Source organism: Erinaceus europaeus, chromosome 2 (assembly GCF_950295315.1).
Source record: "Erinaceus europaeus chromosome 2, mEriEur2.1, whole genome shotgun sequence".
Classification (NCBI taxonomy): domain Eukaryota; kingdom Metazoa; phylum Chordata; class Mammalia; order Eulipotyphla; family Erinaceidae; genus Erinaceus; species Erinaceus europaeus.
This window is the reverse complement of record NC_080163.1, coordinates 181,092,455-181,105,393: the sequence shown is the minus strand read 5'-3', so window position 1 is coordinate 181,105,393 and position 12,939 is coordinate 181,092,455. Positions and strand designations below refer to the sequence as shown.

The 12,939-nt window shown below is 44.3% G+C and overlaps 1 protein-coding gene across 4 annotated transcripts in view; it reads right to left on the bottom strand.

Moving 5' to 3' along the window:
* Window positions 1-10,442, bottom strand: part of DPY19L3 (dpy-19 like C-mannosyltransferase 3) — a 72,622-nt gene extending 62,180 nt beyond the window's left edge. The window contains exons 1-3 of one of the 4 annotated variants that reach the window (XM_060185660.1): window positions 10,219-10,442; window positions 7,116-7,257; window positions 3,451-3,584 (exon numbers count right to left, since the gene is read on the bottom strand). In XM_060185660.1, coding sequence (XP_060041643.1) covers window positions 3,451-3,584; window positions 7,116-7,218 — 237 coding nt within the window. In that variant the 5' untranslated portion in view covers window positions 7,219-7,257; window positions 10,219-10,442. Of the gene's footprint in view, window positions 1-3,450; window positions 3,585-7,115; window positions 7,258-10,218 lie in introns of those variants that run through there. The other 3 variants (XM_060185659.1, XM_007539461.3, XM_060185661.1) reach the window with 3 other exon arrangements.
* Window positions 10,443-12,939: the final 2,497 nt, after the last annotated feature.

The window sequence follows — 12,939 nt, the reverse complement described above, 5'->3', positions numbered from 1 at the left end:
CGCCGCTATGTTCCATCGCTGGGGAGCCAGAGACAACCCGAACTGCCCCTGCGGCTACAGACAGACTATGACCCACATAGTCAACGACTGCCACCTCTCCAGAATCAAAGGAGGTCTCGAAACTTTACATCAGGCTCAACCTGACGCTGTTGACTGGCTACGGAAGAAGGGCAAACGCTAGAAGAAGAAGACTACTGCTCAAGTGCCAGTACTTCCACTGGGCTCAAATCGAAGCAATCATCAGTCTTGTTACTACTCTGTAGATTAACCCTATTTATTCTGAAAACTCCTTGCTTTGTAAGAGTATTCAGAGAGCAAGACATGCAAATCCTGTAATATCAAATTACTAAGAGTAACAGTGGAAAAATGCTGGCACAAGGAAAAAATATTGTAGAGAAGAGTGGTTTTTCTAGTGAATGGTTATAATAAGAATAGGTGGGGGCTGGGCAGTGTATTACTTACCTCACTGTTTCCCCTCTGCTTTTAAATTACATCTGTAAATGTCTTTTGTTTTGCTTCACTGTTTTTTTTTCTGTTTTTTGTGATGTAAATTACATATCTAAGCAACTCTGGAAATTTAATTACACTTTAAGAAATAATCAGAGCTGGGAGCGTAGCTCAGCGGGTTAAGCGCACATGGCGCAAAGCACAAGGACCTGCATAAGGATCCCGGTTAGAGCTCCCGGCTTCCCACCTGCAGAGGAATCGCTTCACAGGTGGTGAAGCAGGTCTGCAGGTGTCTATCTTTCTCTCCCCCTCTCTCCATTTCTCTCTGTCCTATCCAACAACGACGACAACAATAACTACAACAATAAAACAAGGGAAGCAAAAGTAAATAAATACATAAAGTCAAGTGACCATTAAAAAAAAGAAAGAAAGAAAAAAGAAATAATCAGAGCTGAAGAAACAGCAAATAATTACACAATAAACTTTCATGCCTGAAGCTTCAAAGTCCCAGGTTCTATCCCCAATACAAACCAGTGCTCTCTGGTCTGTGTATGGTTTTCTATATCTCTCATGAAAATAAATAAGATATTAATAAATAAACACATTATTTTAAATATTAATAACCTATCCCAAACTGGGAAACTGGAAATAGTGAAGCAAACTTCAAAAGTAATTATATAAATTATATTTACATTATAACTGTAAGTTTTAAAATATTCTTTTTTTATAGGATTTATTTATTAATGAGAAAGATTGGAGGAGAGAGATAGCTTGCCAAATAGTGTGCCAAATGCACACCTTACCATGCACGGAGACCAGGGGTTTGAACCATTGGTGACCAGCGATCAGAGGAGAACGTCAGCATCAAGAGTGGTAGGGTGGTGGTTTAGGTATTTGTCCAAAAGACATGAAAACACTAATTCAAAAGGACCTGTCTACCTCCATATTCACAGCTGCGGTTATTCACAACAACCCAAATGCCCATCAACAGATGACTGGATAAAGGAGTTATGGAACATATACTCAATGGAGTACTATTCAGCAAGCAAAGAAAAAAAAGATGTTATTATGTCCTTTGGAACAAAATGAATGGAACTGGAAGTGATTATGGTTAGTGAAGTAAGGCAGTGAAGGCTAACTACCAGATTATTTCACACATATGTGGAATATAGAGAACCGAAACACATGAACTTGAAAAAAAAAAAAAAATCAACCCATATCTAAGACTTTGGAAGACCTGTGGTGGTTACCACTGGGGGCACAGAACTTTGATGGTGGGAACGGTGTGGAACGACAACCCTATTATCTTTAAATCTTATAAATCACTAAAACAAAAACAAAAACTAAGGAAAAAATATTAAAGAGTGGTAAAGTGGTGCTATGGTATCTCTCCTCTATCTAAGAAAGAAAATTAAATAAAATATAAAAGCCCACAAAGCAGAGGCCAAACTCTAGGAAAAGCCCTGGTGGCAATAAAAAGATAAACAATAAAGAAACTAATGTGGGCCAGGCAGTGGCACACCTGGTTAAGCACACACATTACAGTGCACAAGGACCTAGGTTTTAGACCCTGGTTCCCACCTGCAGGGGAAAAGCTTCACATGTGGTGAAGCAAGGCAGCAGGTGTTCTCTGTCTCTTGCCCTCTCTTTTTTTTTTGCCTTCAAGTTATCACTGGGGCTCAGTGCCAGCACTACAAATCCACTGCTCCTGAAGGCCATTTATATACCACATATGATAGGATGGAGAGAAGTTGAGAGAGGAAGGGAAGGTAGAGAGGAAGCCAGAGAGTCAGACACATGCAGGCCTGTTTCACCACTTGCAAAGCAACCCCTCTGCAGGTGGGGAGCCAGAGGCTCGAACTGGGATCTTTGTGCTGGTCCTCTTGTGCTTATGTGTGCCTAATCTGGTGTGCTACCAAGAGGCACCCTCTCTTTTTCCTTCTCTATTTCACCGCTTTCCCTCTCAATTTCTCTGTCTCTATCCAATAATAAATAAATAAAAATATTTGGGGAAGAAAAAAGAAACTAACTGGTATTTAAGGAGTCACAGATCCTCCTGAGAGTCTGACAAAAATTATAGCTCCTTCACAAACACACAGAACTCCTTGTATATACTAGTAGGTATAAAGATACTGAGATAATCTATGGAGTCAAATTAAGATTCTATGGTTTAGAGCAGTGATTTTTTTTTTTTCTTTTCTTACTGCATCCAACAGAAAACATAATTATACTGTGATCCAGACTGTACATATATACACATAATTAAAAGTTTCACAAATAAATCTCAACCCTACTATTTGGGATAGTGTTCTTTTCCACTGAATTTCCCTAAGAAAACGTCACAATCATGCCAGTAGTTTCATAACCCAGTTTCAAAACTATTTCTTTTAGAATAACTGCTGTCTAATTGAAATCATTTAACAGAAAAGAAAACTCAGTTGACTACAGAAATCTCTGTTGTTGGAAACTGACAAAAGTCTTTTTTTTTTTTTGTTCCTCCAGGGTTATTGCTGGGCTCGGTGCCTGCTCCATGAATCCACCGCTCCTGGAAGCCATTTTCCCCCCTTTTTTTTTGCCCTAGTTGTTGCAGCCTCATTGCGGTTATTATTGCCATTGTTGACGTTGCTTTGTTGTTGGATAGGGCAGAGAGAAATGCAGAGAGGAGGGGAAGACAGAGAGAGAGGGGAGAGAAAGACAGACACCCGCAGACCTGCTTCACCACCCGTGAAGCGACTCCCCTGCAGGTGGGGAGCCGGGGGCTCGAACCGGGATCCCTACACCGGTCCCTGCGCCCTGCGCCCTGCGCCACGTGCGCTTAACCCACTGCGCCACCGCCCGACTCCCTTTTTTTTTTTTTAAAGAAAAAAGACAAAATCTTTTTATTCTATAGCCAAACTTTTCAAGTCACTCCTAGTGGTAAAATTGCATTGGTCTACAAGGATAACTACTGAGAAGCTGATGAGTGAACTATACCAACATAACATGATAAGAGAAACCTCATACCTTAATATTAGAAAACCATAAGTCATTTTCATGTAAAGTGGCCAGGTAGACAGATGTAAGAAGCCCAATGCAAAGAGCAATGGTTCCACCAATTGTAAATGACAGAATCTTCCATAATCTTCTACTGGTACAACCTTTTAGAAAAATGGAACAGATAGATGTCAATAAAGAATTTAAAATCTAAAATAGTTCTACTTTTCCCTGTCCTCTGTAGACAATTAATAACTCTTTTTCTTTTCTTTTCTTTTAATTCTACAAACCTGTTTTCCTCCTTTTGTTAGAGCTTTTATTAGTTTCTAACTGTTCACTTGCCCATTTGGACAACTTAGGGATGTGAGTTTAATAACCATTTTAGTATCCAGGACTTATCTGACAAACTGTAACAACTACAGTATAACTAATTAGTTACTTAAGTGAGTTAAAATTAAAACACATTTTAAAAATATTTTTTAGGGGGAGTCAAGCTGTAGACACAGTGGGTTAAGGCAGGTGGCGCAAAGCGCAAGGACTGGCTTAAGGATCCCAGTTCAAGCCCCCGGCTCCCCATCTGCGGGGTAGTCGCTTCACAGGCGGTGAAGCAGGTCTGCAGGTGTCTATCTTTTGGAGTCTCCCCCTTTCTGTCTTCCCCTGCTCTCTCCATTTCTCTCTGTCCTATCCAATGACGACAATAATAACTACAACAACAATAAAAAAAACAAGGGCAACAAAAAGGAAATAAATAAATATTAAAAAAAAAATTTTAACTGGGTGAAGGAGACAATATAATAATGGTTATGCAAGCAGACCCTCATGCCTGAGGCTCCAAAGTCCCATGTTCAGTCTCCCACATTACCATAAGCCACAGCTGAGCAATACTCCGGTAAAAATAATACTAATAAATAAATAATATATTTTTTAAAATTATTAATGAGGGCAACAAAAGGAAATAAATATATTTTTTAAATGTAGTAATGAGAGAGAGAAGGATAGAGAAAAAGAGCCAGAGTATCACACTGGCACATGTGCTGCTAGGTTTTGAACTTAGGACCTCATGCTTAAGAGTTCAGTGCATGTGGTCCAGGAGGTGGCACAGTGGATAAAGCATTGGATTCTCAAGCATGAGGTCCCAAGTTCGATCCCCCAAAGCACATGTGCCAGAGTGATGTCTGGTTCTTTCTCTCCTATCTTTCTCATGAATAAATAAATAAATGAAATTTTTTTAAAAAGAGTTCAACGTTACATGATGGCAGAGGAGGACCTAGTGGGGGTTGTACTGTTATGTGAAAACTGGGAAATGTTGTGCATGTGCAAACTACTGTATTTTATTGTCAACTATAAACCATTAATCTCCCAATAAAAAAATAAAAAATAAATAAAATAAAGGAAAAAAAAATTCAATGCTTAATACACTAAGTCCCTTCCCAAACCATGATCTATGTATAATCTAAGGTATAACCATTGAAAGCTACCCAAAACTTTTTACTTAAAATTTATAAACCTAAATATAACTATCATAATTCAACTTAAAGGACATATAAAGAAAAATTATTTATAGCTCATAAAGAAACTTAAATATCATTGCTATAGGAAAAAATACTTGCAAGATAATAAAAAAGAATACTCTATCAGGCATCTTATTAAGCAGACAAATAAGCAATGCAAAAAAGAAAAACGGTCAGTAATGATTATGGCAAAAGGATTCCAACACCATCATAATCCAGAGCTGAGCTGTGCTCTGGTTAAAAAAAAAAAAAAAAAGATATAGTGACTGATAATCTTCATGTTATACTTACACTGCTTGCTCTGGTAAAATTAATAATCCTCTAAGTCATGCTTTGATTAAAAAAAGAGAACCTGGGAGTCGGGTGGTAGCACAGAAGGGTAAACACACGTGCCACAAAGTGAAAGGACTGGCATAAGGATCCTGGTTCGAGCCCACCCTGCTCCCCACCTTCTGTGGAGTCACTCCACAAGCAGTTCACCAGGTCTGCAGGTGTCTATCTTTCTCTCCCCCTCTCTGTCTTTCCCATCTCTCTCCATTTCTCTGTCCTATCCAACAACAAGGACAGCAATAACAACAATAACTACAACAATAAAACAAGGGCAACAAAAGGGAATAAATAAAATATTTAAAAAATCAAAACTATGAATAATGAAATATTACAAAAGTATTATTTAATCAAAAGGGAAAATAAATAAATGTAAAAAAAAAAAAAAGGACCTAGGTTTTAGATGCGAGTGTTCTGCAGAGACCTTTCACAGGGAGATGAGTAACTGTACCCATGTGTCAATGACTGCATTCTAAACCACTAACTCCATAATAAAAATGATAAAAAATAAAGGAAATTTTAACATTTTTATATAATTCAATACAGTGAAAAATTCACCCAAGGGCATGGTCAAGCATATATATTACAGTGCACAAGGATCCAGGTTTAAGGTGCTAGTCCCCACCTACAAGGAGGAAGCTTCACAAGTGGTGAAGCAAGCCTCTCTGTCTCTGTCCCTCTATCTCCCTCTCCCCTCTCGATTTCTGACTGTCTCTAGCCAATAAATAAATAAAGATAATAAGAAAAAAAGGAAAGAAAATTCACACAAGGGAAACTTGTCTAGTGTCAGCAGCAAAGAAAACCAAAAAAAAAAAAAAAAAAAATTAGAGAGTTAAGATCTGAACAGTGGACAAGAGCCATCACTCTGGAGTAGAGGTGTGGAACTTTTGTTCTGCCAAAGGCCTTTTGGATATTTATAACACCACTCACAGGCCATACAAATCAGCCTAAAAATTAGCACTTAATGTCGTTATGAAAAAAGTTCCTAGATTTATTGAATTTCAAATCTTGCTGGTGGTTACCTTGGCACAGCCAAACCAAATGATTTCAGAGGCTATATATGGTCCTTGGGCCAGAAGTTCCCCATCCCTGCTCCAGAGTCAATGGGTCTGATTGGCATAACCATAAGCTACTGAACAGAGAGATGAGCAGCAAAGGGTTTAAATCAGAACTATTTCACTTTATTCAATCAGAACTATAAAAATCAGTGTTATCAAATTGCAGTCTGATAATTTGTAGAACTAAAATGACAGCATGGGGGCGGGGGGAGACAGCATAATGGTTATGCAAACAGACTCTGCAAACAGACTCTCAAACCTAAGGCTCCTAAGTCCCTGGTTCAATCCCCCCCACCACCATAAGCCTGAGCTGAGCAGTGCTTTGGTATTTCTCTCTGTATGTGTGTGTCTCTCTCTGCATCTCTTTCAAAAATAAAATTAATTAAAAAGTTTAAAAATAAATAAATAAATAAAATGACAGCACTTTAAGTGTTAGGACTCACTGAGTTTTTTTTATTCCTTTTTGTTGTCCTTGTTGTTTTATTGTTGTAGTTATTATTGATGTCGTTGTTGTTGGATAGGACAGAGAGAAATGGAGAGGAGTGGAAGACAGACAGGGGGAGAGAAAGATAGACACCTGCAGACCTGCTTCACCGCCTGTGAAGCGACTCCACTGCAGGTGGGGAGCCAGGGGCTCAAACCGGGATCCTTATGCTGGTTCCTGCGCTTTGCACCACCTGCACTTAACCCGCTGCGCTACCACCCGACTCCCTCTCACCGAGTTTTTATCCTATTGGAATATTTCTCATATGCAGAAATAAAAGCAAGCCAACATGCTGCTTTAATTTAAATCACCTACCAGATGGCAATTTATTTTCCAATTTCACATTTTCTTCTTGTGCTGCATACTCCTCAGAAACTTCTGTGGATCTAATTCCTTTTCTTTGCCTGATGGATATCATAGTGTCAAAGACTTATAGGCATTGTTCTTCTAATGACTCCTACAAACAAAGCAGAAGTAAAGGGGTCACCTATATGCACCAGAACCTTCTCTCCCCAATGCACTCTTTGCTCATCTGTGTTTAGGTGACTGTAATTGAGCTAGGTCTCCCTTGTTTAGGATCTTCTCTCATTTTCCCGTGTCCTTCTTTAAAATATTTATTTATTTTCCCTTTTGTTGCCCTTTTTTGTTGTTGTAATTATTGTTGTTATTAATGTCATCATTGTTGGGTAGAGAGAAATGGAGAGAGGAGAGGAAGACAGAGAGGGGAGAGAAAGACAGATACCTGCAGACCTGCTTCACCGCCTGTGAAGCGACTCCCCTGCAGGTGGGGAGCCCGGGGCTCAAACTGGCCAGTCCTTGTGCTTTGCACCATGTGCACTTAACCCACTGTGCTACCGCCCGACTTCCTGTCTTTTTTTTTTAATATATAACTTTTATTTATAGAATGGAAACACTGACAAGGCCATAGGATGTAAGGGGTACAATTTCCACCTCCAGAACTCCGTATCTCATCCCCTCCCCTGATAGCTTTCCTATTCTTTATTAATTAAAGAGGAGAAGGAGGAGGAGAGAAACCAGCTATTACTTTGGCACATTCTATGTCAGGGATGCAACTCAGGATCACATGCTTGAGAGTCTGCCTTATCCACCGTGCTACCTCTTGGGCCACCTCTTCCGTGTCTTCACCAGCCTACAAAGCTACTCACAAGACATAACAAAAATATTTAAGACGTGGTCAGGAGGTGGCGCCGTGATATAGCTTTGGACTCTCAAGCATGAGATCCTGAGTTCCATCCCCGGCAGCACATGTGCCAGTGATGTCTGGTTCTTTCTCTCTCCTCCTAGCTTTCTCATTAACAAATAAATAAATAAATAAATAAATAAATAAATAAATAAATAAATAAAATCTTAAAAAATATATATTTAAGAGCCAGGCGGGGCTGGGGGAGATAGCATAATGGTTATCCAAAAAGACATTCTTGCTGGAGACTCCCAGGTCCTTGGTTCAATCCCCAGCACCACCATAAGCCAGAGCTGAGTTTTCCCTATAGCTCTCTCTCTCTCTCTCTTTTTTTTTTTTGCCTCGGGGGTTATTGCTGGGACTTGGTGCCGGCACTGCAGATTCACTGCCCCTGGAAGCTCCCCCCCCCATTTTTGTTGCCCTTGTTGCTTGTATTACTGTTATTGTTGTTATTGATGCAGTTGTTACTGTATAGGACAGAAAGAAATGGCAAAAGGGAAGGCAGAGAGGGGGAGAGAAAGACAGACACCTGCAGACCTGCTTCACCTCACTGCCTGTGAAGCGACTTCCCCAGCAGGTGGGGAGCCGGGGGCTCGAACTGGGATCCTTATGCGGTTCCTTGCGCTTTGCGCCACGTGCGCTTAACCCACTGCGCTACCGCCCTACACCGTCCCTGTAGCTCTCTTATGACAAATACATATAATAAAATAGGAGGAGGAGCCAGGCAATTCCAATGCTGAACAATGCAGGTAGGTAAGCATCCAAGCCAAACCCCTGCCCTTCTCCTTCTAGGAAGGAAGCCGCCTTTCTCTGGATGCAGCAGCCTCTGCTGCTCTGTCCCCTTCCTGAGCCCCAGCAGTTACTGTGCAATTTGTCACACAATCCTGTAGTTCCGCATTATTTCCCACAGTCCCACACCACGTGGTAGAGTAGTAAATCTGCTGATAGCCCTGGTTGCAAAAGAACTGTCCCAGGTGTCTGCTTTCAAAGGGCCCAGCCTGGTGGCTCTGGGAATGTGCCTGGATGGCGATGGCGGTGGGGGTGTGACAACCAGGGCAGCTGTTCTCCCAGGGAGCAACAGTGGGAGTCACTGTGGGGAGCAGGAGCCTGGATTGGAAGCAGCAAGTGGGAGGCGGGGGTGTGGTGGCAGTGAGTAAGCTGGCTACAAATCCCCCAGAACAGCTTGCTTGCTAAACTCCTCTGCATCACGAACCGCGTCCTACTGATTAATAATTAGAAATGACCAGTTGCTGGGCACGATCATTCGGGCAATGGATCCCTAAAAAGATAAACTCTTTTTTTTTTTTTTTTTAGCACCGTAGAAATGAACGGGCCGGTAAGGTACGATGAGCTTAATTCATTCATCCACTCGCATCAGAAACAGGGAGTCAAGCAGACTTCAGCGAAGGATGGAAATAATGGAGCGACCGGCCAGGAAGCAAAGGTGCAGCTGGCAAGATTGTCCTGCCTGCTGGGTCTGATCACCTCCTTTCATTGCCTCACCTTACACTCGGGCCTGGCTAAAAAGGGAGCAAAGTTGTCAGTCAGTCCACAATGGCTACACACCTGCAACGTCAAGACCCAAAGGGTTTAAGTGCCAACTATGCGTCAGTCACTGTGATCACTGCACTAACTACGACACAGAAAAGTTTCTCCACTGAATTACATGAAATGTCATCTTCAGTGCTGGTGGGGGGGGAGGAAAAAAAAGGGGGAAACGAGAGTGAAGGCTTCGTCTCCAATACTGAGGACGACCGCGAGCTGGACACGCTGCGGGCCTGGAGGGGGATGCGCCTAACCCTGCTGACCTCTGCACCCCAAACCCACAGCCCCGGGTGTCCCCGCATGTGGGGACTTCAGCAACTTTAGCAACTTGCTCCGGCTTCCCCGGCAAAGCGGCGCGGCCGCTGCAGCCGGACACCGGCCAGGCCCCGCCTTCCTCCCTCCCTCCCGCCCTGACACGATGCACAAGTCTCCCGGGAAGGCGGCCCCGCCGCTCGGACAACTTCCTCAACCCCAACGCGGCCGCCCCCTGGCCGACCCTCCCGCGCCCACGCCGCCGCGAGGGGCCAGAGCCGCTTCACCCCCCCGCCCCCCGCGGGACCCCGCAGCGGGGCAGCCCGGAGTCCCGGCCGATCGCGCCCGCCGCCGCGAGACAGAGCGCCGCACCGCCCGCCCGCCGGCCCGGCGCCCCCGGCCCCACGCGCCGCCACAGACCTGCGGCCTCGCGAGCGGCTCCGAGGGGAAGCTGGCCAGCCGCGCGGGGGGCACCGAGGGCCGCGGGGGCGGGGCAGCACGAGCCGCAGGCAACTGGGCGCCGCGGGGACTGGGAAATCCGGACAGCACCAGAGCTTTGTGAGCCACCCTGGAAATGGGGAACTGGGGGGCGTCAGCGGCCCGGGAAAAGGGGCGCGCCGGGGAGGCCGGGCGGCTGTGGCTGCACCTATAGGTGGCTGGAGCCGTCCGTCACGGCCCCGCCCCCTCCCGGAGCGCTCCGCCCCGTCTCGTGCGGCGCCAACCGGAAGGAAGCAGCGCACTTCCGGCCACTGTCTTGTCCCGTCTTCCTCACTAGCCGCTGGTTGTTCAGAGCGGAGCAACATAGCTGTCCCCACCGCTGTGACATACGTTCGTTGCTTTCTTCCATGCAGATGGCCGCCAGCCCAGGCTAGAGCGAGGGGTGCCATTCAAGGGCGAAGCGGCCCTGAGCCAGGGGAAGCAGTCACTCTACTGTGGTCCCTAGGGCTGGAAACAGCTCTGCCCTTTGCCCACTGTGCTGGAGGAAGCCAAGGATTAAAGTCAGGGCTGGACAGACGCGATCTGACATGCAAACAGATCTCACCTCTCACATAGCAAGGCCTGCCTGCCTCCCCCCCCCCAAAAAAAAAAAAAAATCTTGACACAGTGCTCAGGTCCATTGCCCTTGGTCTGTGCTTCCACCACCTGCTGGTGAGGGTGCCCACTGATGCTTTGTTGGAAGGCGAGGGTGTTGTTTTCCTTCCAGTCTTGTTGCTAAACATTTACTCCTCTGAGGAGGTGGCATAGTGGAGACAGCAGTGGTTTCATTCTTTTTTTTTTTTCTTTTTTTGGCCTTGTTCTTTTTCGTTGTTGTTGTAGTTATTGTTGTTGTTATTAATATTGTCGTTGTTCTATAGGACAGAGAGAAATGTAGAGGGGAGGGGAAGACAGAGAGGGGAGAGAAAGACAGACACCTGTAGACCTGCTTCACTGCCTGTGAAATGACTCCCCTACAGGTAGGGAGCCGGGGGCTCGAACCGGGATCCTTACACCAGTCCTTGGCGCTTTGCGCCACATGCGCTTATTAACCCGCTGTGCTACCGCCCAACTCCAGACAGCAGTGGTTTCTAAAGCGTGAGGTCCAGAGTTGGATCCCTGCATCCCATGTGCCAGAGTGATATTCTGGTTATTTCCTCTCTTTTTCATTAATCAATAAATAAGTACTTTTGGTTGTTATTTGAGAGAGCATGTGAGAAACCACAACTCTGAAGCTTCCTTCAGTGCAATGGAGGCCCTGGGTCGCTTACATGGCAAAGCAGCATGCTATCCCAAGTGAGCACTTTTGCCAGTCCAACAAATAAATACATAGTTTAAAAAAAAAAAAAAACATTAACTCCGTAGGAGGACCTCCTTGTCGGTAGCTGGTTCGACCTGCCAACGTCCATGTCCAGCGGAGAAGCAATTACACTTTCTGCTCCCCATTATGATCCTGGGTCCATGCTCCAGAGGGATAAAGAACAGGAAAGCTTCCAATGGAGGAGGTGGGATGTGGAACTCAGATGGTCAGAATTGTGTGGAGTTGTACCCCTCTTATCCTACAGTCTTGTTGATCATTATTACATCAATGAAAAAAAAATCCCTCTGGGAAGTCAGGCGGTAGCGCAGAAGGTTAAGCACACGTGGCTCAAAGCGCAAGAACCAGAGTAAGGATCCTGGTTGGAGCCCCAGGCTCCCCACCTGCAGGGGCGTTGCTTCACAAGCAGTGAAGCAGGTCTGCAGTTGTCTGTCTTTCTCTCCCCCTATCTGTCTTCCCCTCCTCTCTCCATTTCTCTCTGTCCTGTCCAACAACAATGACATCAGTAACAACAACAATAATAACTACAACAATAAAAACAACAAGGGCAATGAAATGGGGATAAATAAATATTAATTTAAAATAAATTCCTCTGATGGATGGAGTAACAGGTTAGCTGGTGGACTGAGTCAGCTGGCAGAGTGTAGGATTCACTGGCATGCCTGAGATTCTGGTTAAAGTCTAACAGTTGAGGCTTGAGAGGTGGCTCAGTCTAGAATTTAGTACTTAATGCCTGAGACCCCAGGTTCCACAGCATAGGGCTCTCACATGAACTAAATCTCACATTAAAGCTAACAGTCCAGGGACTGAGTATCATATAGAGGATCATAGTCTTTTTAGACATTTATTTCATAATACGTAGACAGGTTTCCACCTAAGAAAGAAGCCAGAGCACTACTCTGCTCTGGTCTATGCCACACTGAGACTTTAAATTCTAGACTGAGCCACCTCTCAAGCCTCAACTGTTAGACTTTTTATCTTATTTATTTTGTAGGCAAGTACTGTGGCTTACACCTGGGTTTCTTTCTTTTTAAAAAGGCTTTGCTCTACCAGAGAGATGGCAAAGTGCTCAGAATGTTAAAAGCATGTAACAGTAATAATCTGGACTCCCCTGCAGGTGGGGAGCCAGGGCTTGAACCCGGATCCTTACTCAGGTCCTTGTGCTTTGCACCATGTGCGCTTAACCCGCTGTGCTACCGCCCGACTCCCAAGTAAATATTTTTTTAAATATTAATTTATTTTACATGTTAGAGAGAGAGAGAGAGATGAGTGTCAGAGCATCACTCCTGTAGGTGTGCCTGGTATCCAACCTAGAAGCTCGGGTACATGAATCCTGAGTTCTGTCAGCT